Source organism: Leuresthes tenuis, unplaced genomic scaffold (assembly GCF_036924035.1).
Source record: "Leuresthes tenuis unplaced genomic scaffold, fLeuTen1.0.hap1 SCAF_16, whole genome shotgun sequence".
Classification (NCBI taxonomy): domain Eukaryota; kingdom Metazoa; phylum Chordata; class Actinopteri; order Atheriniformes; family Atherinopsidae; genus Leuresthes; species Leuresthes tenuis.
The window spans coordinates 20,112,085-20,138,590 of NW_027325370.1; the positions used below are offsets into that span (position 1 = coordinate 20,112,085).

At 40.5% G+C, this 26,506-nt stretch overlaps 3 protein-coding genes across 4 annotated transcripts; 2 read left to right on the top strand and 1 right to left on the bottom strand.

The window, feature by feature from the left end:
• Positions 1-749: 749 nt before the first annotated feature.
• Positions 750-5,019, top strand: tpk2 (thiamin pyrophosphokinase 2). 2 transcript variants are annotated; one of them, XM_072367639.1, is made up of 8 exons: positions 750-906; positions 977-1,218; positions 2,431-2,494; positions 2,583-2,713; positions 2,812-2,930; positions 3,847-3,979; positions 4,053-4,149; positions 4,227-5,019. In XM_072367639.1, exons 1-8 carry the CDS (start codon positions 837-839, stop codon positions 4,271-4,273), a joined length of 903 nt encoding a protein of 300 aa, XP_072223740.1. In that variant the 5' UTR covers positions 750-836; the 3' UTR covers positions 4,274-5,019. The 2 variants fall into 2 exon arrangements, with proteins under 2 accessions (XP_072223740.1, XP_072223741.1); XM_072367640.1 differs by having other exon boundaries at positions 2,434-2,494.
• Positions 5,020-7,762: 2,743 nt separating this feature from the next.
• rhoaa (ras homolog gene family, member Aa) lies at positions 7,763-16,295 on the bottom strand. Its single transcript, XM_072367136.1, has 5 exons — positions 16,253-16,295; positions 12,911-13,066; positions 11,702-11,822; positions 11,479-11,609; positions 7,763-8,478 (listed from the first exon to the last, which is right to left on the bottom strand). The coding sequence occupies exons 2-5, from the start codon at positions 13,064-13,066 to the stop codon at positions 8,305-8,307; spliced, it is 582 nt and encodes a 193-aa protein (XP_072223237.1). The 5' UTR covers positions 16,253-16,295; the 3' UTR covers positions 7,763-8,304.
• Positions 16,296-18,491: 2,196 nt separating this feature from the next.
• On the top strand, positions 18,492-25,910 carry tpx2 (TPX2 microtubule nucleation factor). Its single transcript, XM_072367200.1, has 16 exons — positions 18,492-18,663; positions 19,593-19,706; positions 19,823-19,931; positions 20,280-20,342; positions 20,474-20,602; positions 21,626-21,735; positions 21,811-21,959; positions 22,227-22,398; positions 22,995-23,133; positions 23,200-23,422; positions 23,523-23,618; positions 23,728-23,901; positions 23,991-24,137; positions 24,225-24,336; positions 25,327-25,511; positions 25,668-25,910. Exons 1-16 carry the CDS (start codon positions 18,558-18,560, stop codon positions 25,776-25,778), a joined length of 2,139 nt encoding a protein of 712 aa, XP_072223301.1. The 5' UTR covers positions 18,492-18,557; the 3' UTR covers positions 25,779-25,910.
• The last annotated feature ends 596 nt before the right edge of the window (positions 25,911-26,506 follow it).

Consider the following 26,506-nt stretch of genomic DNA (forward strand, 5'->3'; position numbering starts at 1 on the left):
TGGGTTTGAATATAAGAGCAAAAATTTAAATATACGAAAAGTTTAAGGTATTAAAATATATATCTAAAAGATATCTTTCAGTTCACTGTCACTATAGCACCTCTGAGATTACAATCTTTAAAAATAAAAATAAAAAAGTTTCATAAATTCACTTTAACTTAGTTAACTTTAACTTAAAGCATGTTTTCTTTTAATATTTTCCCAAAAAAAGTTTACAATAGTACAATTACTTCAAAGTGTGTGTAAAGTGTGACTTCAGCATACTTCTACATTTATATAGTTACATTGGTAATATACTGTTGAAAATGAGAATATATTTTAAAGCAAAAAAAGTACATATATTTTTCACCGGGGATGTCCAAGAGAGCAGCACCAGCTGGTCACTGTAAACAAAAATCAGATTTAGACCTAAAAGTTTGGCCAAAATATTACGAGATTTAAAATAAAAGTGGGATGACTCGAGCTGATGAATTTTGAGCCTGTATTTAAAGTGGCACAATCTTGAACATTTAGTCTTCATATTTTGGCATTTACTAATTTTATTGTCCAGATTTAATTCAGTTTTGGTAGAATGGGGAAAACATTCCTTTATAATTCAAACAGGGAGTCAAATATGGTGATTATGATTGTTGCTAAAGGCACTCAATCCAGTGATTCTGTAACTCAGTTTGTAGCTTTTAATTTGTCAATAAAGTATTAAGTGGAAAAAAAAAAAAAAAAAAAAAAGCGCATGCGCAGTTAACCCGTGAAGGGTTTACTAGTTGTGTGAAAGTGGGTCAGCTCGTTCACTCAGTTCATATTTGACACCTGCAGAATTTGACAGTCAGAACATTAAGATGTCTTCAGCCGCCTGGTCAGAAAAAATACTCCAGCTGCTCCACCGAATGAACAACTTTCATTTAGCAGGTAGTGGAATTTAAACGTTCAGTTTGGCGGAGCGGAGGGAGTTTTTAAAGAGTCCCATTTGTTCCCACAGGCTCATGTAGGACCAGCTGTTTCAGGTTTGAGGTAGACGGAGCACAGGTTGGTTGGATTCCTCCTCGCGTAGCGTCACTGCTGACGCGGCATCCGCACGTGTTCAGCCCGCCACACGGGGGCGCAGTGAGCCTCTGTCACAGTCTGGACTCCTACGAGAGGAGATCCGAGGCTGTGGATGCTGTCCTGCAGACCCTCAGACAGGAGGACTCTCTGACCTGCCTCAGAGGATGGAGGGATGAGGTGAGACTTTGACAAACAGATCTTTCTTTGACTGGATTTTCTGTCGAAAAGTGTGTAAAAAAAAAACTAATATGATCCAACAGCTTGTAGAGCTTGTAGGAAATTCCCCAGGGTTCTGTTCTGGGCCCAGTGCTGTTTGCACAATACATGCTTCCTTTAGGTCACTTAATAAGTACATTTAAAGGTGTTTCTTACCATTGTTACACAGATGATATCCAGCTGTAAGTTTTTTTTAAGCCTCATGACATTTCTAAGATCTCTGTGTTTGTGAAATGCATAAAGTCCATAAAAGACAGACACATTCATTCCTGTTCCAGCTGGTTTTGGCCCAAAGGTGTAAGAAAGTCTGGATTTACTGTCTTCTTCAGTCAAACCTACTTTATGTAACCTTGGTGCCTTTATGGTCCAGGATCTGAGCCTCGATCAGCATGTAAACAGTGTAGTTCTTTCATGTTTTCTCAGCTTAGGAATAAACCTGAATCATGTCTGTTTTGTCCCAGCAGAGATGGAAATGATCGTCCGTGTTTTCATGTCATCCTGTCCTGATTATTGTAATTACCTTTTTATTGTCTGAGCAGAGCTTCTCTGGACCATCTGTAAGCAGTCCAGAGAAGCTGCCAGGCTGCTGACAGAACCTTCCAGAAGCTCTCATATTCCACCGGGTCTGATGTATTTACATCGGCTCCCGGTCAGGTTCAGAATCCAGTTCAGAGTTCTTGTTCTTCCACTCAGAGCCTTGCATGGTCATCTGTCAGAGATCTGCTGCAGCCCGATCAGAACCACAGGACTCTGAGCTCAGAGATCTGCTGCAGCCCGATCAGAACCACAGGACTCTGAGCTCCTCTGATCAGGGTTTGTTGGTTGTTCCTCCATCCAGGATCAGAACTAAAGGAGACGCTGCTTTTCAGGTTTCTGCTCCTAAACTCTGAACTGAATTTGATTGAGCAATGTGGACATTTTTAAAAAGCTCTTTCCTTCAACTGTTCTGTATATTATGTGGTAGGTTTGGTCTTTCTTTGATATTGAATTGTGCTTCTATTATTATCTCTTTGTTTTGTGACATATGTTCTTAAAGAGCTATTTGAATAGAATTGATTTACTTACTTAGGATATTTTACTAATCTGCTGACATTTATAAAACTTTCTTCTGTCCGATAATAAATGTCCTCAATACTTAAATTAAGTTAAATCTGAATCATTTTTATCTTTCAGAAGTACAGCGTGATGCCCAGATTCTCTGACCCGCCAGTGATGTGGATGGAAAGAGCAGCTACAAGTAAGCTCAGATGGACGCCTTCAGCTCTGAGTGTTTTCCCTCTTTTTTGGGGGGGGGTTTGTGAGCTGATTCTGCTGCTACACTGCAGGTCTCTTTGGGGTGAAGCGATATGGAGTCCACATAAATGGATACACAGTGAGTAACAGTGGTGAAGTTAGCATGTGGCTGGCACGACGCTCCAAAACTAAGCAGACGTATCCTGGACTGCTGGACAACATGGTGAGTGCAGACTGTAACTTACAGAAGGTCGGAAGCTCGGTGGTTCCATCTGAACCGTCAGAGTTCTGCGGATGAAGCACCGTGTTGTCTTTTGTCAGGCGGCAGGCGGTCTGGCTGCAGGTGTTGGCATCAAACACACCCTGATTAAAGAATGTGAGGAGGAAGCCTGCATCCCTGCAGACGTTGCTGTGAAGGCTCATCCCGTGGCAACAGTCAGGTGAGCTTGGCTCATCCCAGACAAGTCAGGGAATATTTTACTTTTTCATTCTCTAAAAATCCCTTGAAAGGGTCCAAACTGACTTGGAGTGTATCCACTAACAAGTACCCTGTGCATGAAGAAGCTCATGCACCTAATCCTCAGTGAATGTGGTTCTACATCATAAGGTGAATTCTGCAGCTCCCGCTGTACATTAGGATTAGGGTTAAACTGGAGATCCTCAGAGCATCTTTGCTCCTCAGCCAGTCATGGAGGCTGCTTTAGGACCAAATCATGGTTACAGTCACCTGTTTAGTTCATTTATTTGATAATTTCTTGCCCTAAATTGTCTCATCCTAATTCTTTTGGGTACATGTTGCAGCACAGAAATGCAGGAATGGATATAAATTGAGATATTAAATAAAGTTGATGAGACAGAACATGGGACATTTTGGTTTTGCACCAGTTTCAATGAAATAAAAGTCCAATTAAGGCAGGAATCACTGTTTATATTCTCCATTCCGCCCTAGCTTTCTCTAATTTAGGGTTGTTCATCCTTTTGGTGAACAATTTGGTGAACAATTTCTGATAATGTTTTGAATGTCATCTTAAAACTGAATAAACTTCAGTAAATAAGACGGTTAACTAATGGACACATATTTTTGACAGAGTTGCATTTTTTCTGTCTAAATTGATAGAAAATAACCTGAAGAGGATTTAATTGAATCAACAGAGACAAATACTTTGATGTTGAGTATTTAATGAGTATCTGGCTAAGAAACACATTCTTTTATTTATGCTTTGAACATCATGTGTGTTCATTTGTCTTATTTTATTGATCATTTTCTTAACTCCTCTGGCTTTAATACTGCAGTAAATTAGCAGATTAGTAGATATTTGCACCTATTTCATTAAGCATTTCAGTCTTATTTTTTAGCTACACGTACGAGGATGAAGAGGGGGTGTTCCCAGAGAGCCAGTTCGTCTTCGATTTGGAACTTCCTCTCGAGTTCAAGCCCAGAGTCGGAGACGGAGAGGTGCAGGATTTCTACCTGCTGCCGATACAGAGGGTTAGCTTCTCTGATAGATTGGAATATTTCTGTGTTCTGAGGGTGACACTGAGCACGCCACCTCCTATTTCAGGTGAAGGAGCTCCTGGCCACTGACGACTTCAAACCCAACTCTGCCATGGTCGTCTTGGACTTCCTCATCAGACACTCGTTCATTGAGCCCGACGCAGGTGCGGAATTACAGCACCTGAAAGCAGAACTGAAAGCAGCGCAGATGTCTTTAAATGAGCTGTGTTTCCTTTTGCAGAGCCGTGCTATCAGGACTTTGTGGCAGGTCTCCATCACACATTATAGACGCCGTTCACGTGAAGTCGTCAGCAGGCGTGGAGACGTTAGACTCACTCCGATGGTCCTCCCCTCTTTTCTCCGGCTGCTCACAATCTGTAAACTTCTTCTTTGAGGCAGGATTTGTGGTTGTTGGTTGGACGACAGGTGACGGGGGGTGTGGTACTGTACTCTGCGTAGTCTTTTCTTTATTTAAGAGGAACCCAGGCGAGATGATTATCTTGTGCACCTGACCTCAGTGTCTGTTTATGGAGATTTACAGAGGAAAGGTGCGTGAGACCAGATGTAGGCAACGTTTTCGAGGCCCCTGAGCTCTCAGATTTGGACTTTAGCTTGGTGAAACATGTTTTTGGGGGTTATTTAAGTTCCACGTGTCAACATGTATTCACTAAGAAACCACAGCTCTGATATTTTCTGAGGTGACATCAGTGGATTGAGACAAAAAAATTATTAATTAATTGTTTATTATACTTTTAAATAAAACTACAGTCTAACTAAAGTTAAGTTTTGGGATGAATTAATTCTCATCGAGAGAATGCCAAGAGTGTGAAAAGCAGTAATCAGAGCAAAGGGTGGCTATTTTGAAGTAACGAGAATATAAAACATGTTTTCAATTATTTCACCTTTTTTTTTGTTAAGTCCATAACTTCACATGTGTTCATTCATACTTTTGATGCCTTCAGTGAGAATCTACAATGTAAATAGTCATGAAAATAAAGAAAACGCATTGACTGAGAAGGTGTGTCCAAACTTTTGGCCTGTACTGTGTATATATACACATATATATATACATGTGTATATATACACATATATATATACATGTGTATATATACACATATATATATATACATGTGTATATATATATATATATATATATATATATATATATATATATACATATACATATATACACATTGATATATACACACACACACACTCACAATTTTTCATATAATAAGAATAAAGCAGAATTTTTGGTCATTCTCTGTCCAATTTATTTATTTTAGAATACATCTAAAAAAAAAGGACAACTGCAGAAATCTGAGGATAAATTTATATATAAAAGAACAACTTTTACAAGTAACCAATTCTTTTGTATTTCAGAATTCACCATAATGTTTTCATACGTACGCTGACCTATTTGTTTACCCTTTTGTGCAAATAATACCAGGTAAGCCAGTAGAATATCACATGAAGTTAAAGTAACATATAATGGAATAAAAAGCAGAAAAAGCGAGAAGTGGCAGACAGTAAAGAAAGCTTCGTTCCACCATAAATGTTCAAATCAAAAGGTTGATTTTTAAATAAAAGCAGAGCGCCATGCAGGACGTTTAACATGTTAAAATAAGAATAATTCATCTGATCTGTAACACACAAAGGTAAGAAATCCTGTTGTCTTTCACCAGTTGTTTCCACTTTACTGGTTTTTGTTGTTTTGAAGTTTTTGACACCGACTTTCAACAGTTTCAAAACAAGAACAAATCTGTCCCGCGAGCTGCTGGAGGACTTTTAATGTGGAAATGAAGTGTTTTTTGTTTCATCGATGGCAGCTTAGCAAAGGTTTAAAATCACAGTAAAATCTCATGTCATGATAATTAATGCTGTGGAAACGTACTGAACTGATCAAGACAACAGCTAAACATACTGGGTTCTTCCTAAATATAGTACTGAGTACACCCGTTCGCCTTAAATATGACCGTTTTAATCAAAGATCTGCTTCTCCATAAATTCACACCCCCTCTTACTGTTAGAGATTCCAAAAGCCGCTTAAAGCATAAATGTTTGAACTCTTTAAAACCCAAATCTACACATTATGTTTGCAGATGAGCCTTTTCGGGATGTTCTGTATCTGCCTTTGTTTCCTGAGCATAAAGAAAATGATGATTCCAATCTGAATAGCTGCCTCATGCAGCAAGGAGCCAGTTTTACATCCAAATCTCAGGATATTAACACATTAGAAGTCTCTCTCAAGCTCTCAGAAAAGGGAACAAATACAGCTTCAGAAGCTGCATTTACTCAAAATAACTTAAAGGAATCTTCCCCAAATGTGAGACTGAAACTTCTAAATGCTGAAAAATATTAAAGATGATTTACGTGTGTCCGCGTCAGGTGACCATCGTGGGCTCGCCTTTCTGTAAGTTAAAAAAAAAAAAAGGGACGCTGCGTCTGAACTGGATGATGAGAACTTTAGAGCCAAGTTTGGCCTCCGAAAAGACAAACGCTGACTTTCACTTAATGCATTACCGTGAGTCAGACGGAGGGTTTGAGTTAAAGCCGTCCACACCAAGTATAAAAACTACATTTTATCATTTTTTGTTTCTGCCTTTATTCAACAGGAAAACCAGAAGAGAGCGCGAGGGAAGAATTAAGCTTCAGTACACAGGACGCCTGCTCTGCCAGCTGAGCCGTACGGCGCCAATTATCAGTTAAGAACAAACCTCAGAGAAATTTGAAGCCAATTTTCTGCTTTTTTTACTGCGTCATTTCTAACTTTTGGCTATTTTGCGAGGCTAACCTTTAGCCTTTAGGTTTCTGTTTTTTTAGCGATCAGTTCGCTCATAAATGACAAAGAAAAGCTTTAATCGATTCTTCCTACAAAGAATATGAATGATTTTAAGGAAACTGTGTGAAGCTCAGGTTTGTCTTTCAGAACCATGGAGCAGAAACGTGATCCGGCTGCGTTTTGATTGGCTCTCTGTGTTTTTAACAGTCTGCCAGGGAAAATAGGTACAAAGATCTTTTTGGAGTCATCTTTTTGTTCTTGCTGGGTTATTTTAGCCTCCGTGGTTGACATGTGTTCGTTACTGTAAAGGCTGCCGTTATCATAGTCGCTTTGCAGACATAAATGTGACTGAAAGCCATTTCTAACAACCAGTTTGAAACATGATGAGAGCTTCAGTCTGTCAGATTGTCATAACAGTTTTTATCTGATTATTACTTAGGTTAAAAGGCTGGAACAGTACAAATCATAGCTGAGACTGTTAATAATAAACTTTGCCTTCGTTACAGTGGAACCGGATATTCACTCAGTAATAACTAAATAATATCCAGGTGAATATACAACTTTTAACTTTTAATCTACCCCAGACTTAGCTGGGATGTAGCTGTTTGGACAAGGGCTTTTCCAGATTTTGGCTTTTAGACTTTTTCAAATACCAGTTGCTTGCACATGAGGCATTTAGGGGAAATCTGTAAATTCTAGCTGCATAAAATAAATGAGATTTTGCCCTTTATTTTGGCTCCTTCAACTTCAGTCACAGCTGTTCTCTTTATTGTAAAAAGAAGATTAATTAACTATTACTTTATTTTCTATATTAATGCATCTTGTGGTTTGAAGAAAAAACAAAATGCTAAAACCGTTTTTAAATATTTAGAGTCTCAGTCAAATTAAATCAATTGAATGGAAGTTTTCTAGCTTGAAAGCATCATTCATCTCAAATCTAATTGAAATGGTCTCATTAAAACCATGCATTTATGTAAATGGATCCAACACTACGGGTCCAAAGAAGATATAAAGCAGATTTGTATCTGCAGGGAATAAAAGAAAAAAGAAAAACTTTCCAGATAAGAAGGCATTAACCTATTCAGGCGTGGTGTAAATGATCTGTGGAGCTTTGCCCATGTTCAGTGGGCACCTCACATCTTCACAGGTTTAGTAAGAGACAGGTATGTTCACACTCTACGCCGTGGAAGTCTTACAACCATTACTGATGCAGGCATACATCTGTGGGAAAACCTGGGATCTCGTTCACAAACCACAGAGCTTCAGTTTAGGATGACGATGTTCCTATTTCTGTGCTTTCTTTAATTCAGCTACAAGTAATTCTAAAAAACAAAAACAAACTATATGTATACAGTAAGTCTATAAGCTTGCTAAAGTATCTAACCTTGGACTTGAACTTATATTCTCCCTTTTTTTACTGTTGTTTTTTTCTTCCTTTTTTCTCCTTTGACCTGGTTTGGATTCAAATCTGCCCACTGACATCACACAAAGACCCAGAAGGAATGTTTGTACCCCCCCCCCCCCCTGACCCGACGCTTTATAGCAGAACGCAACCGCCCTTCTTTCCTCGCCTCTTGGCCTGCAGCGCCGCCCTGGTGGCCATCTCAAACACGTCCCTCACTCCGTCCTTCGTCTTGGCCGAGCACTCCAAGTAACCAAAGGCGTTGATCCGGTTAGCCATGTCCCTCGCCTCCTCCGACTTCACCGGTTCCTGTTTGGATAAAACAAAATCAAAATCATAAAAAAAGGCCGCCGTATCGCGATAATACCCAGAACTGTGATACTTTGTCTGGTTTCGTATCGTGACAACTCGAGTTGTGACCACCAACCACAGCAGCTCAAGATGCTCTTGGTGTGAGCCCCCAGTAAGGAGTTATCGCTGTTACTTTCTGAAAGATTAACATTATTGTTACCACATTACTTTGTTAACTGAAGCTTTCTAGTTGAACGGATACGTTCTGCAATTCAGACAACCTGCAGCTGTGTGGATGTGTTGTGTTTTCAACACAACACCGGTCCTCTCCTCACTCACGTCGCTACATTGAACACCACGCACCGCTCTCTGTGTGTTAGCATTACATTATCGGCATGTTTCTGATAAAGATGCAGGTCTTCAAGTACAACTGTTTAATGAGGTTAATATATACGAAATGTTTAAACGCAGTAATTAACGGTACACGTGCATTACTCCGAGTTACGCTGTGTACATCTCCAGCTTGGTTCATTGCTTTTGATGAGAAAGCTTTGTTTACTAGCATCTGCTGCTAACTTACAGCTACACTGCTAAACCATTTCCCTCCGGGATCAGTAACTATCTATTTCTACATATAGAGCTGGAGTGTTTTTATATGACTGGAGGAACAGCTTCATTATGTTTGTGTTTACTGCATTAAATTACACAACAGATTTTCAGGTTCTAACGACAGGTAACGTACGTAAACACATCGTAACTCTCCACAGCAGCATGACAGTGTCCTTAGCCAACGTACAAACATCCTAAAAACTAACGCTTCGACAACATCCTGTTGCAACTATGTTGACTGAACTTCTCTCATAGCTCCTGGACTCTGGTTCAAGCTGATAGAATTTCAGGGTTTTGTCACTTTCTGTTCAGAAACTTTCTTCATGCTGCTTTCTTAAGTTTGTTTTGTAGTTGACGCATCATGGCGCGCTAGGCGGAAATGCATCATTTAGACGTCACGTGCCATGAAAAGGCGGCGGGTAGTCATGCACCAGTCAAAGTTTGTAACTTAGAGCGTGCGGAGAAGGACAAACTGGATGGACCAATTCGAAAACAGGCTCAACGAGAAAGTGCGTCTGCACTGAAAGAGCATAAATAAGTAAAACAGCAAACCGATCAATTATGATCATTATTGCATCCTGAAAGGCAACGAGAATTCCAGAGTGTGTCCATTGAAGCACACTATTTCATAACAAACAAACAAAGAAAAGGTAATATATCACTGTGATGGTGATAACACACCTATTGAAATTTCAACTTCTGCAGGTTCGTCAGCTATTATGTAAGCAGAGGTGAGAATGCTCAGGTATTTGGAGGTGAGATGGGCATCATCATGCCTATTGAAATGATAACTTCTGTAGGCTCATCAGCTGTTAGGTAAGCAGAGGTGAGAATGCTGATCATTGGCGCTACTCTTCCTGCTCTTGACAGGGAAATTGTTTTCTTCTGCATTTTCATTGTTGCAGAGTAGTTAGCGGTAACCTTCACCTAGCAGCGACACCTCTGTGACAGAGAAGATTGCAACTACTGGCGCATCGACTCGTGTCACTATATATGGCCGGCATGACACCCTGCCGTCATCGTGGCAACCATACTGGGGCGTTTCGGCTTGCTTGATACATAAGCTGAGTACTCAGCAATCAGCAACTTTTCGGATCGTCTGCCAACACGGCTGGTAGATTTCTCAAGTTACCAATCAGAATTTCCACTAGCTTATATTTTCTTTTGGGGAAAATAAGGCAGATGAGTGCAACGGAATGCATTTATTCATACGATTGTGCTCATTTTCGTTAAAATGCAAAACAACAACATTCTCTTTTCCAGAAAGGAACAAAGGTTGCTCTCAACACATTTCAAACTTTAACCTTTAGCTTGGTAGATTTTTTTACAACACTTAAATAACATGCAGACATTTGGCTGTCCAACATTTTGGAATATTAAGATATAAAACAGCCACCCTAACCACTCTGAATATTCTCAGTTCCTTTTGCTTGATGCTAGCGCACAAACTCTGGCCCACATGAGCACAAACTATCTTCATGACGAATCTCAATGGCTTTGCTTGAATCAAAGTCTTATACTTAGACATAAGTTGAGCTCAGCTGGATTTTCAGCTCACGGAGCATCTCACTTTGAGCACCAGCCACTCTTTACGTGCTTCATGACACTAATGCTCGTAGCTGCTGCAGTTGTTGGGATGGTGAGAAGAGGATCAAAAAGACTGAGGCCAGGTCTTCTCAAAGGTTCAGGTGACCAGGCGCAGTTTCCTGCTCTTTCACAGATGCGGCTGTTTTTTTTTTCTTGGTCAAACACCAGCCGATCACTACTTGTGAGCCATTTTGTAATGAACGACCTCTTTTTCTTTGTCTCACCTCCTCTTTTGTTGTCAACATTCTCCCCCGCCTCATTCTCCAAGCCGTTCAACCACCACCGCATTTTTGTTTTTCATTCTACACGTCACTTCGTTTAAATTTCACACCTCATTCAGCTGCACTTAGTCCAGGCAGACAAGATCGCAGCGTGTAAACGACACCGTGCACGCAGCCAATGGCTGTATGACCCGTCGTGGCATAGTGTTGTAGTGGGTTAGCACTGCCAGGATGAATAACCACAATGATTTGCTTCATTCATCACCTGCCAAACTGGCCTGTAGGTTTTCATATAAACCTGTCAAAATGTGTCAAAAGAGAGTCACTGTCATGAAAACAAAAGGCATTTTCGACCAAAGCCTGTCTCATACATCTCAATTAGACCAAATTGTTAAAAAGAGCTTAAGATGTCACCTTTAAACAAAGCATTACTTTAGAGAATAAAGTCCTATTTTTTTTCAGAAAAAAAAAAGCTCCAAGTTGACTTTAATTTGTTTGAACTTTTCCTGAAAATGCTAACTGCGGCCTACATTTAGCCAGAACCCTGAACCCCCCATGTACCAACATCTTAAAAGACTCAGGAAGTGAAGGCTTTACCAACCTGTTTCATTTTGGCCAACTCTCTGCGTGTGTGCTCATCATTTCGCAGGTCTTTCTTGTTTCCCACCAGAATTATGGGCACGTTGGGACAGAAGTGTTTGACCTCTGGAGTCCACTTCTCTGGAATATTCTCTGGATCAGACACAAGGTGGAGGAGTTGAGCATGGAGCAGAGGCAAACTGAACATTGGTTTGAAAACAACAGCAACAAAGAGGAAACCTCACCTAAGCTGTCAGGGCTGTCGATTGAGAAACACATCAGGATGACATCTGTGTCGGGATAAGAAAGAGGCCTCAGGCGGTCATAGTCCTCCTGACCTGCTGTGTCCCACAGAGCCAGCTCCACCTGGAAGGACAACCAGAAGGGTTCGACACACCTTTATTCGATATTTCTTTACATCAAACTTTACTTCAGACACAAAGGTCTGTACAAACAAAATAAGAACGATGAAAAACACAGATGAAGCATTTGTTCATCCAGAACGAAGACAAATCAATTCATTTCATTTTTAGAATCAAATAATTGACCCATGGATTTGTGCTTTAACCAGAGCTGCACAGTTCATCAAATTCAAATAAACGAGAACAGAGAGCAGAGCAAAGAAACAGAAACCAAAGAGCTCATCCCTGGAAGTGGATCATCATCTGTTGTTTGGAAACTCTTTGGATTTCGGATGGATGAATGCTGATACTTATTTTGATGATAAATACACCAGTTTCATCGAAATTAAAGGGGACATATTATGCAAAAATCACTTTTCCAGCTCTTTTACACTAATATATTTGAATTCCAGGTGCGTACAACCCCCCCCCCAGTGTGAGAAACAACAACCGCGTCCATTTCGTGTGCGCTACTGCGGCCACTCACTCTCTTGTCCCCCTAGTCTGACGCGTACAGATTCTGAACTCCAGCAGTGGCCAACACCCAATCTCCACCCACCACGCCCTTGAGGTTATAAAACAGCAAAGCTCAGTTGAGGCGCCCATATTTCATTCATTGCAGTGAAGAAAAACAGTTGGCAGTATGGTGAATTTGAGAGCTAAGCATGTAAGTTGCTCTGTTGTTGGCTGCAGTGATCAGAACAAGATCCTGCATAAGACCCCAGTCTCAGAGGACCTACGACGGGAGTGGATAAAGTTTCATTTGACGGCGAAGTTCCGGCCACCGTCGGCATAAACCTATTTCTGTGTGCCAAACATTAGAGTATATCCATTCTCAGGGTCTGACTCTGGCTCAAACAATTGTTTGCAACGTTGTGTGGGCAGCCATGACCAGTGCTCAAGCTCAACTGTTGTCATAGCAGCCAGAGTGTGGAAAACTTGAAAGGCCTGACACCGTTTCATCTGATGTTTGTAACAAATAAAAACCAAACTGGATACAAAACTAAAGGTTAAAACCACACGAGATTTTACTTTAAAAACGACAAAGCTCACCTGTTTACCATCCACCTCGATATCTGCCACATAGTTTTCAAACACTGTGGGAACGTAGACCTCAGGAAACTGATCCTTGCTGAACACAATGAGGAGACACGTCTTCCCACAGGCTCCATCGCCGACTATCACGAGTTTCTTTCTGATTGCAGCCATCTGAAAGACAAGTTAAACGCAGCGTTTACAGCCAAGTTCTACATGCACACATACAAAATACTCATGTTTAAAGTCAGTACAGTTACATGCACAGCCGAGTCAAGCTAAGATCAAAACTCCACGAGACAGCCTGGAAAACCTTCCAGTCATCCTGCTGCCTCCAACTTCCTCTGTGGGACATCACGGTACATGTAAGTAGAGCCGAATTCACTGCACAGACGTTGTCTTTAAGTTACTTCAATGGTATTTTGTCAGATAAGGCTGTGGTTATAAAACAAAATAATAATAAAAAAAAATACAAAATAAAAATCTGTTTTTTATTAGAGCAGCGAGTTGACACACAGTCTTAATGGTCTGATTTTCAGTCCCAGTTTCTGACAAAAGAAACAGAAAAATGTGTGAATGAGAGCAGCTTTATTGGGAATTCAGCTGTATTAATACACACTTTAGTGTTTTTCCTCAAAGATGGGAACTTGGAGCATTTGTGGAGCACATTGAGTCGGAACCCAACTGCATTATTCAGCTTAGAAAAGCTCAATTTGGTGCAATTATTGTCCGACAAACGTGTTTATATGTATTTTTAAAGTCCAGTTTTGATCCAACACAATAATCTTTACTTCAATTTTTTATTTTTTTTCTAATTCTAATGCTTTACATCTAAGAACATAAAAGATAATCTGGTCCTTAGCAGGAGTTAAAACTCAGTAAATCCAACCTCAGGTGAACAACATGTGGTTGTGTCACTGTGTCATTCTTTACTGAACAAAACAGAAGCAGCATGTGAAAAATCAAGTGAACCCTTACTGCTTCCACGTGAGTTAAGAGGGTAAGGAGCAGCCAAATGCTGCTGATGAATGCACTGATTAACTGATCATCAGTAAGTGTGAGCATCTCTATAAAAGCAGAAGTTATTGAGAGCCCAAATGAAAAGCTAGTTTTGTTAAAGGAAACAAAAAACTGAAATGAGATTGGCCATTTTGGAAGTTTTATAAATGTCTGACAAACAGCTCCATTGAGTCGTGAGCAAATCAATCACATGCTCTGAAGATTTCATCAGAACTTATTTCAAGTTCCTCTGCCCTGCTCTTTGGTAACAGTCATGTTGCTGCAACTCACTGCATCCTGCTGGCATCTCCAGCCAAAGCAGACCATAAACAACCTAGCAGCAACTTGTTGTGCAGTTCTGTGTTGATAGGATGAGGCTGGACAAAAGAAGGCTGAATTTCTTTGTCTTTCTTACAATAAAACATTACACAACATTAACTCAAGGGATGAACCAATGTTGTGTCTACACATAACAGACAACTTAGCAAAGAAGCAAATTTAAATTGGATCTTTAGGCACTTTGTTACTGGCAGCCTGTCACAAAGACACATCATTTGTTCCCATTTCTTTAGTTTCATCAATGAAAAACACCAAAGATAACACAGTTTGACAGACAGAAAATAGGATTTTTGCAGCAACAAGGTGATTCCCAGAGAGAACGGAACAAAAGGCAGCCGACATCCAAAGAAGAGCTTTGAGATGTAAATACATAACAGAGGTTGTCTAAGAGGGTTCAGGCTCTTTTGGAGAAATAAAGCTGCTCAGACCAAATATTCACTTTCAAGCTTCTTAGAATTGTACAATCTCTGTTCTACCTTATTTTCTGTATTTATAGTTATGTTTCAACATGTTTCGGTAAATAACTGAAACTATTTTCTATGGAAATATATAAGTAATGAGGGCTGGACTTTTGCACAATACTGCTAGATATTTCACCCTAATGTGGCTTTAGAATAAACACAACATGCACGTGTACTTTTACTATTAGCATGCTTATTAAGTGGCAACAAATAGTGACAAACAGCACTGTAAAATAATGATTCTTAACAAAAATCCTTCATTTATCATTTTAGGGAAGTGGACTCCAGAATGGAAGAAACAAACATTTTCAAAAAGGAGGAAATAAAATAAACTGTATTTTTCCTTTTTGGTGATAAAAATATCTGAAAGTCAAGCTTCTCCTACGAGTGAATGGGTTGTTGTTCTTGACTCAGTGTAAAGGGTAAATTTGCAAACATTATCAGAGTAACACAGGCTCAAATAATATAACAAAGTTTCAAGTCAGCAGCAAATCATCACTTTACTTTTCAGCTGACATATATTTCATAACTTCCATTTAGGCCCCTTTCCTGACATGATGAAATGCAGATTTTGTGTTGCAAATGACAAATGATAAATGCAACTCCACAAAACTGTTTTGATAAATCCGTATGTTTCCATATTTACACCCATATCCCTGCTCTATCTTTAACTCATCACCTCATGTCATCCATTTTTGTTACTTCCACTCCTCATAAATCTCTGACGACTGAACTCTGTTGCAAAATCTCAAAAGAACGAGCGAGCTTTCTTCAGTATGTATGCCTCAAAACACGCAATACACCAACCGGTTTTCAACATTTTTGATTAACAAACCTCCATAAATCACTGTTTATCATGAAAAGTGACAGCATTATTTCTATTCTCTCTGTTAAATATTTGAGACCGACTTTACTGGTTTTTTTAGGCTCATTCTGCCATAGCCTTTATTACAAAACAGATAACATAAGGATGCATTTCTATTAAATTTTCTGTATATTCAAAGAAATATTTTAAGTACAGACTCCAAGTAAATTCACTCTCAGATGAATGGCAGTATTTCTGGACACTTCAATGTTAAATATTTTAAAACACTGCCTGAAATTAAAAAGAGATCATTAAACGTTTAAGCTCTTTAGCTAAGTGGTATTTGGAGAATTTAGCAACTTTACGTTGCTTTTAAACTTCTCTTCTTCACTCTTATTGACATTTACCTTTAAAGGCTATTTAAATTAGCAGCTAAACCTTAAGCTAAATGACTGAAGTTACACATAATGTAAATTCAAGGTTACTTTAACTGTAATTTAAGGTATTGGTCTACTAATGTTCCTTACGGAAGTAGAGTGTCAGCTAACGTAGCCTAGCCCAAATCAAGAAGCTAACTATTAGCTTGCTAACTTTGCATAGTTTTCTTTTTAATACGGCTGGCTTCTTGTCAAGCGGCAACAAACTATTATGAAACCCCCTGAATCTAATAGTTACACCAACACATAAAACAGCTAAGTGCAGACCCGTTCTAGAAAATCACTTCTAAAGTTTTATCGTTTTAAGTGAGATACTCGCCTTTCTGTAGTTTTCCTGTTGGACCCAACAGTCCCGCCCCAGAATGCGTAAAAAAACATTACCTCCCACAATATACAGTTCCAGCCAATGAGACACGGCTACGTCGTGAGTGAAGGGTAAGTTGGCCAATCGATAGCAAAAACACGCATCAAACGTCGAACGGTTTTGTCGGACTCCAAAATAAAGGATATATACATCTTCTCTTTTTTCATATGAATGGTCCTCCACTGCTGCTCACTCTCCCATTAAAAGTAATTCAAAATTAACTTTTAAATGTCATGTTATTAGGACACATACACATCCCGTCTCTGGAACTCCCTGCCCCCTGACATCAGGAATATTGACTCAGTTTCAGTTTTTAAGACTGATCTGAAAACCCACTTATTTTGTTCTGCTACAAACTCTGCTGTTGTCTGTTGTTTAAATTGTGTTTTATATTTTGATTGTTGTAAGGCAAACTTCAGTGCCATAAAAGTCGCCTAACAAATAAAATGTATTATTATTATTATTATTATTATTATTATTATTATTATTATTATTATTATCCCAACCAGTGCATAACCATAAGAGGCTCCTCTTCTTGCATCACTGGAGAGGAGATTAATTAAAGGAGTAACTGAGTGTGTGCAAACTGGGAAATGTGATGAGGGGTTAGTGGGTTCCTCCATTGTACATAGTCCAATATTCCACCAAGTTGCATTGTAATAGCTGAGGCACTGGAGGTGCTTTCCCAAGGGAGGGGTCACTATTTTGTTCATTGTACCAGTGTTCCAGAGAGGGTTCCAGGAGGCGTTGACCAGCTTGACGAAAACAGACAGGTAACATAAGAAAGTATTCTACTCTTCAACCACAGGAAATAGATACTGGAGACAGGGAAACATAAACAAAAGTACAAAGAAACTAGCAAGACAACATAAACTGGCCTGATTACCACTCCAAGGAGGCAGACAGTCTGGTCTGAGTGCTGAAGCCAGACCTTAAATACCGCCAGGTGATGAATCTGATGAGATGTGGGTGGGAAGATTGGGACATCATGACTCCACCCAGGAGGCAGAGAGACACCTACCCATCTCAACATGTACTCGGGGTGTTGGTGATTCAAACAGCAAAACAAACCAGTACCAGACTATGAGAGTGGGACAGAGTTTATGATGATGAATATGTAATCATAATACTTATTTTAATTCTATGCAAACTACATGCTGTAACGCATTCACGTTCTCCAGTTGCTGTCCTCCACATCATTTTACAGAGTAATTTTTTAAAAGATAACGCAGGCAATCTCATGAAATGGCAAAAAGTCAATAGATGTGGGTAATTTAATAAAGTAAATCAAGGCACAAACTGAGAAAAAGCAGTATCAACATAATTTTTTTAATGGTGTATTAAATATATCACATATTCCTTTCAGTGTACCATAATCCAGTGTCAAATTATGCTACTTTATTTACCTTTATCATGCTATTTTCCCTATTGTAAATCTGCATTGTCTGGACAGACTAGATTTTCAAATTTCAAATTACCGTCGTTTTGTTGAAAGTAGGAGAGAAAAATTTGTGTTACAAACGTTGCAGATGGTAACTAAATGCGGACGTGTTTTTGTTGTTCATGCGCTCAGATTTCGGCACGTATCACGTGATCCAACCGCGAGAACTTGAATGTACGAGCCAATAAGCGGCAAGCTGCTGGCAGAACGCGGTAGCTATTGGCTGGTTTAAAAATGGAGGCAATTTAAACGGTAAAGTTGGATTTCGTGCGACGGTTGCATTTTTATTCTGAGTCGCTGTGAGAACAGACGTCTACGGTGAGCTTTTCAGACATTTTTATTTGTGTTAGATATTGCTAAATATATCTTCTACCATAAGTATGATTACGCATGAAGATAGCAACACGGACTGGGCTCCCGTTAATTTGATTTTATTAGCTTTGGATCACGATTTGGATTATTTTATAGTGCCTAATGGATGAGTTACGTTAGCCCGACAGTTGATTCATTCGATAACTTTATTAGTAATGTCACAATAACAACAATAGACATTAAGGTTGTCTTTGCGGATAAGTGTGTGTCTGTCATTGGCCTTTTCCACGTATTTTCTTTCTTCTTCTTTTTTGTCTCTTAACGTAACCGAGTAGTCAGTTCTCCATCATCAACACATTTAGATGTATTTATAACTTGATGTTAGCTTTGTTACACTTGAACGCATCACGGTCTTTTTTTTTTACTGAATCAGAAGAGGCTTTAATCGAAGATCTGTGTTTCATTTGGGTTTTAGATCAGTTGACAAACAAACTGAAGCCTGTGATTATGGCCGAAAGCGACTCTGATACATCCGAGCGCTACGAGTTCGACGCTCCGACTAATGTGGATTTTAAGGAGCTGGTGAATTCAGAAACCGACGACAAGTGGTTTGGTAAGTGTCCGATCAGCACTTAAATCCAACTGTAATGTATTAGGCCTCCAGTGGCTGACCGTTTTAAACATTATAAGTCTCTGTTTGCTGCTTTGCTACTAGCCCACACCCTGTTAAAAGCGGACTTTCAGTGTAAAATGTCTTATTTGTGTTCGACGTGTTGCTTTCATTTGAAGGAGAAATATTTCTTACGTACAGGAAGTGAGCTGTTAGTGCCTGCCCCTTCTTATTTAAAAACAATACGTGTTTTTGACTCGTGTCTCTTTCTGAAAAAAGTGCGGCCCTGCTGGATGGTGTCTGCTTTACAGGATGTGTAGTTGAGAGAGGAGGGCATTTTTATGTTCACAGGCCATGTTGTGAAAGTATTTGATCCTGATCAGTGAAATCATGTCTCAGTCCATTTCTACTCGACATGTTTAATATCTTTAACAAGATAAGAGACTTAAAGCAAATCTTATCATAAGCATGATTAGTAGTATTCATGGTCTGATTCTGTAAAATGAACCAAAAGCTGATTGTTTAGTTCATTAGATTTTTAGCTCATTTATTCACAGATCTTTAACTCTAGAATATAAACTGTTCCGTGGTAGTTTACAACATACATGAATGTGAATACAGTTGGTGCATCATAGTCGGTAATCGGGTCAAATTCATGGAAATGTAGTCGTGCTCAGTCAGTCCAGATATTGTTTGTTTTTGCCAAACAGAACGAATGTAATAACCGCAGTGGCAGGAACAGGTAATGAGGGAGTCAATTATAGGATAACAGCACATGAAGTCTGCAAAAAAAATAAAAAATTCTGGTTTAAAAATGTTGTAATTTCTTGAAAAGCATCTTGTAATCCAACAGTTTTAACATTGCATATTAAATCATCACATTGTTTTATGATCACTGATTAATGATTGTAATTATTGCCTCTTATGAGCAGAACAGATCGGGGGTACAGATGGTAACCTCATCACTCCTTCAAGACCTGACCAGCTGTTCATGCGAGGTGATGCAGCGGGGGTCAATGGCGACCCTGAGACAAAATCAGCCCCTGGTCAGTTTGTTGGGGGGGTGGGGGTTTACAAAAAAACACACCAATCTTTAAGAGATTATTTTCTGTCCTGATCACTTTGTTAATGAATACCCAATATGGACTGCTTGATATTCCAGTTGAGAGCATGTCTCCGGCACCAAACATCGTCACATCCTGGCATGCTGACACTCAGAGAGCCGCCCGACCACGGACAAAGACTGCTAACGACTCTGCACAGCCACGCAGGTGAAGTCATTGTTAAGAGTGCTGCTTTTTCTCAAAGAGTGTTCAACTGTATTAAATACTTAATTTAAATACAAATTCCAAAACGACACAGATATACACATGAACAATTTGCATGTTAAAGGGAGCATCATCGGAGTGTAAACCGGGTGTGTTGTCTGTGGCTCGGTGTTATTAGTCTGGTTTTACGGTTGTATTCGTTTGGGTTTGAAGACGACGCATTTTTACCAGAAATCCAAGCAAGGTGGCCTCATGAAAATGACATTATCATTAGTTTAGGGAATTTGTATTATACTTCAATTCAAATATCTAAACTCGATTGTCTCTGAATATCATTTTTATTAATTACAGGGTTTCAAAGCGTAAAGAAGCGAACAGCCGTACAGTTGCACCGCCGCCAAAGAAGGCCAAAGAGTAAGTTCTTCCAGTTCTGTTGTGCTCTTTTATGATTGTTTGCTTTGCTTCTTGCACTGTAACCTGAAAGGTCGTCCACTTTGTGTTGGGTTTTATTTTTCTTAGTTTCTAACTGTAGCTTTTTGATATAGGAACCCCGTTGCTCGAAGATCCAGAGTTGTGCAGCTGAAGTCCGGACCCAGTTTCCGCAGGAGTGAGCGGCTGAGCTCCAGGGCGGCACAAAAAGCCCGTGAACCAACTTCCACCTCCACAAATGCAAAGTGAGTGATCACAAAACGAAAAGCAGGTTGTTGAAGAGGGCTGCGTGGTTGGCTGTGTTGCATCACAGCAAGTGGGTTCCTGGTTGGAGTCCCAGCTGGGTTGTTCTGCCCGTGCACATGTGGATTCCTCTCCGGCATCCTCTCACCGTCCAAAAACTTGCATGTTGAGTTAATTGGTGTCTCTGAAATGTCCCAAAGAGTGAGTGTGAATGGCCCAGCGACCCGTCCAGGGTGTACCCCACCCCCAGAAAATGGATGGATGGTTGTTAAACAATTGGAAGGGAAGCTGTGACGCATTTAGTTTTTCTGTTGGAAAGAAGAGAAAACAAACAAACTTTTTCTCCACACCAAAGGTGGTTCGGAGCTGGTTACAAAGCGGAGAAAAAGCATGAGCTTAGTGTTCTTGTTTTTCGCTCTGTAACGTTTTAATATCTCCAGTTTTGTGAATGCTGCCTGCTGTGCTGCATAAAGAAGGATTCGGTTGTCGTTTACAGCTGGATTTCTAAAAACAGGGCATAGTAAGTTATTTTCCCTGCAAGAAAATGAGACTAACACCGATCTGTGTAATGAACTGTCTCTCCACACTGTGGGTTTTCTAAATAAATTCAGAGGAACTCAGTCAGAGCTACAGTCAGGCAGTCAAAACATCTGCTGAAGGGCTGTTTAAAGTGATGTAACGGCACAGTTCTGTGGAAAATTAAACCAGATCTTCAACTGATCTAAAGTCAAACCAGCTCCAGAGGGGCTCTCGCACCAGAATTTGGTCCAAAAAGGGTTTAATTTAGTTGAGATCCAGCTGGAGATGATTACACAAGGTCACAACAAAAAAAACAGCCTGAAAGACTTTTACAACATTGGGAATGATGATTAATTCTGTTACTGTTTAATATGCTGTGTGGGGGTGAGATTGTTTAGTTTAAAAGGAACTTTCCAGTGTTCACGTTCATCTTCCAGTGCCTGTAGAAAAAGTATGTGAAGTCAGATCAGTAAACATTGTCAACAATGATCATTTTGTGCCCACAGGCCAGTCACCTCTGAAGAACTGGAGATGGAGCGAATCAGAAGCCTCCAGAGAGAGGTGGCGCTGCATCGCAAGCAGAACGAGGCCAGCTACAAGGCTGCTCTGGCAGGCAGTGAGTTCATGTCAGACTTTTAGTAAAGATGCGACATCTAACCGCTCCGAATTCTAATGCGCTGTTTTATTTTAGATCCCCCACCAAAGAAGATGCTCCTCTCCACAACTGTGCCTCAAGAATTCCACTTCAACACAGACACTCGTATAAAGGTGTCCACTACATTAAACTCCACGCACAAGGAGGTGGACTTCATCCATCAGCTCCGTAAAACCTCCTCAGCAGTGAGTAACTCAGAAGTTTGAAGGGGAAAGCGACTGAATTCAGACACTTTGCGACTCAAACGCATGTTAAAAGTATTGAAGCGGTATTGAGCCACAGTGCCTGCTTTCACTCATCACCGCGCATATAGTTTCTAAAGAGCTTGGCTCCGACACGTTGGAGTTAAATATTTAAACACAAGTGTTCCTAACTCGCTGTTTTTAGATGTACGTGCTGAATACACATGAAGCCACGACCTAACTGTTGTCTTTGCCTCTTTCTTTTAAAAGGCAAAGATGAGGAGAGGAGCCACGGTGCCGAAGCCCTTCAATCTGTCAAAAGGCATGAAGAAAACGGAGGAGGAGCCGGGCGCCTATGTGCCCATGGCTCAGCAGATCAAACAGTTCGAGAAGCGGACTCCTACCCGCTACCATATTCACAGCCGCCGAACTCAAGAAAGAGGTGCGAAGGACATTTCTCAATGTTTACAAACACATTTGTTTTTTCAAAGTTATGAACCGTAACAAAAAGGGACTTTTTGATGTCGCGTACTGGTTTTTAACTTCCTTTCCGACGCCTCGCGTTCAACACTTTTCAATCAGAATGTCAGAAACTGCGCATGTTTAATGGCTCGTCCACCTTAAAGCATTCCCTGTTTATTGTATATTCTAAGGACTGGTGCCTTGATTTATAAAATATGTCATTTTGTTTTCATGCATAGTTAAATTAAGCAACAGTTTACAGAGATAGTTTTTTTTTTTTCTTTCTGTGAAAGACCACAAGGGGGAGTTTTATGTTTTCTAAACGTAACTGGTTTGGTTTTTATTGTTAATTCTACTGAGTGATTAAGACCATAAGTTAATGGTGGAAATGTTTGCAGAGGTCACAAATCAACAAGAGTCGCCCCCTGCTGGCCAGTTAATAGAAGATGGATAATGGGATGAAGAAGTTGGGCCGAGGGCAGGAGTTGGGATTAGTCTGATGTTCAGAGAGGATTTTTAGTGTTTCAAGTGTATTTTAAGGTTTAAACTCTATCGTGAGGTCTGTTTTTGTCTCAGGACCATCTCCAGTGAAGGGGAACCACCTGAAGCTCACACAGCCTCACTCCCCTCACCTGATTACGCGTCAGAGAAGCCGACCAACTGCGCTCAAGAGCAGCACAGAACTGGAAGCTGAGGAGGTGGAACAACTCAATAAGTAAGGACCTTCACTTTATATATTAAGATTCTGGGGGGGCCATACACTAACTGGTGTCTATCACAGGTTTAAAATAAAACCTCTGGAGCTCAACAAGAAGATACTTGAGAGTGCAGAGATGCTGAAGAAGCCAGCAGTGAAGGAACCCACTGTACCTGAAGGCTTTGAGTTGGAGATTGAGAAAAGGCTCCAGGAGAGACAAGCCACAAAGACTCTTCCAGAAAGTGAGGAGAAGCCCCACAATTTTAAAGCTAATCCCCTGCCCAAAAAGGTCCTGGAGGGAGTTTTGGTGAGTGTCTCAGTCACCTGAAACTGTTTTTTATCTCAGAAAACCTGCTTCTGCAGGTCTTTCCAGTTGTGTAGTAAAGCGGATATCTTCCCCTCAACAGGGATTGCCAGAAAAAAAAGTTTTGTATCCAACTGTGCCGGAATCCCCGGCGTTTGCACTCAAGAAGAGGGTTCGTTTGGACCGCAAGGTTGAGGAAGTAAGGAAATGCTTTGCTCCCCTCTGTCAGTAAGTACAGACATGTAGAGTTTCCTTTAACTTTTGGTGGGTGTTTTTTTTTTTTTTTTTTTTTTGGCTCGTTTGTTCAGGTAAAACCGCCCTCACCGATGAAGGTACCCCCGGTGCCGCACTTCGGCCTCCCGTTCGTGCCCCGGCTCCCAGAAAAACAACAGGTGGAGGTCTGTCCGTTCTCCTTCGAACAGCGAGAGCGTGAGAGACGGGCCTTAAAAGAGAAAAAACTGGAGGAGATGCGAAATGAAGAGGTGGAGTCTCTCTTCCAGACCCAGAAGTCTTAGTCCTCAGAGTGAAGACGCATCTGAATCGCTTTGTCTTCTTCCCTGAATGATTCCAGGTCCCACAGTTCAAGGCCCAACCGCTGCCAGACTTCGACACGGTGGTCCTTCCTGAGAAGAAGAAGCTGGAGCCCACGAAGCCGGAGCCCTTCAGACTGCGCTTGGATGAACGAGGAGCGACCAAGAACAGCCGCTGGGAGCAGATGGTACAACAGGCGGAGACACCGCCAGCACCGGCTGCTTTTTATTCTCAGCGACAAGTCTTTACATCGTTTGGCTTCTGTGTCCTGCAGGTGAAAGAGGAGCAGAAGCATCAAGAGGAGGCGGCACTTTTCAAAGCCAGACCCAACACAGTTACTCATAAAGAGCCTTTCAGGCCCAAGAAAGAGAGCCGGAGTGCAGTGGGTAAGAAGAGCACCTTAGATTTATATAAACTATTTAAGCGCCCTGTGCTGACGACATGTCAACCTGTCAGAGAAAGTACGACAGGTTGTGAACCTTTCAATTTTCATTTCTGCATAACCCCGACCTGGTTTAGAGACTTCAGACAAGAAAATTTCATTAAAATAACGACCAGTTTTGCTCCTTTTTCTTTGGAGGAAATTAATTTCGTATGAATATCTGAGTGGTCAAAGTAAGTGAACCTTTGCTTTGTGTTAGTCGGATTGTTGAGTTAACCAGACATTCAGTCCTGGTGCATGCAAAACACCCCAAAGCTTCACTGTCCTACCAGTGAAAACACCAGACTTGTGTTTCATCTTCAAAATGACGAGTAATTCACAAACGGATATCAGATCAATCTAATTTTCTTCTGAAACCTGACGTTTTGACAGAAATATTTATTATTCTCCCTTCAGATGAGACTCGAAACATGTGAAGTTCAGCCTGATGGTTCAGTTAAAATGTCCTTATTGTGACGTTATCTGCATGGCCCAGTATCTGTTTCTGCTGTTTCGACAGCATCGTGTCAATGAAGTATCGTACCGGTTAAATGGAACCCATTAGATTATTTTATTTATGTTTTTGCATTTCAAAAATCTTAGTTTTGGTTTGTTATCCCGATGTATTTGAAAACGCGATCGGCTGTCAGAAATAAATAAAGGTTTGTTTGCAGCGATGTTTAATACTGTCTGTAGGTGCTTTCAGATCAAACAGCCAGCAGGAAGTCTTCCTCTGCTTATAGACTCGCGTTTCTAGTTCTGAAACTTGTTTATTTACGGCTCACAAAACGATTCCGCCAACTACAGCCCACATGTTCCTACAGTCTGAAAGCACCTTCTGACACTATCCAGATGTGCTGAGGGGCGCTTTGGCTTCGTCCGAAGCGCCCCTCAGAGCTGTGTGACTCACTGTGTTCTCGTCTTCACTATCCTCCACCATGGCACTCTTGAGAAGACATTAATTCTTCTGCAGTGGTGGACGCCTTCGAGCTGGCGACGGAGCGCCGGGCCCGAGAGTGGCAGGAGCACGAGCGATTGGTCGCCGAGAAGGAGGCGCTCAGGGCGCGCATGGAGGTGGAGCAGAGACGGGAGGAGGAGCAGAAGGAGAGGGAGGAGATCGCCAGGCTGCGGCAGGAACAGGTGACGCTTTCTAAAAGCTGTCCAGTTAACTGATGCAGAACAGCAGGGGAAGGGCTTCGTAATGTTCTGGATATGTACATAAACACCACAAATGATTTATTAACTACAGATTCTTACTTGTTTGACGGCTTTTCTTCTTCTTCTCCTCCTCTTCAGGTGCACAAAGCTCAGCCAGTCAGACACTACAAACCTGTTGCAGTGAAGAAGAGTGAAGTTCCTCTCACAATTCCCGAATCGCCCAACTTCTCCGACCGCTTCCGCCTGTGAGCGGCCGCCTGCTTCTGTTTCTAACCTCCGCATTTTACTATTGAAAACTTGTTTTTCTAGTCTATTTTTTTTTTTTCTAGCTATTTCTAAATAAAAGTGGCCACATTTAATATGAAATCTGCCACAACTTCAGCGTCGACTGGTGATTTTTATATTAAAATTCATCAGTTAGTTGGAAAATGTAAAGTTCCACTTTTAGGATGGATGAGTGTTAAAATTTGTTTTGCTTATGCTGAGGTTCATTTGTACTTTTAACTGGTTTAGATAGAATATCTATTTTATGACTTCTGAGCTGCTATAATTGAACTGAGCTGCATCCTGATGATTCGACAACTCCTGGAAAATTGAGGAAGTTCATTCAGCTTTTTTTGGTTTGTAAGAAAGTAAACTTACAGATGACACGAAACAGTTTAATTGTCCTCTTTTCTGACAGCTTAAATTCTTTGAGGACCTCACCAATTTAAAAAAAAAAAAAAAACTACTTTCATTTCAGTTTCCATCATAAACCTGAACTCGTTTTGAGATCTGGATTGTTTGAGTTTATTTGTGTTCCAGAATAAAAGTTTGAACCTTCTTTGCTCAGTGAAAAGGTGCATCCTCATCCTTGAATGACTAAATCTTTTCCAAACATACTTTTGATCAGTAAAGCGAGTTTATTCAGTTAATTTTCAAGCCGAGACCTTTACTTTTAAAGCATTGTCATACTTGTGTTTGGTTGATTGTTTGTG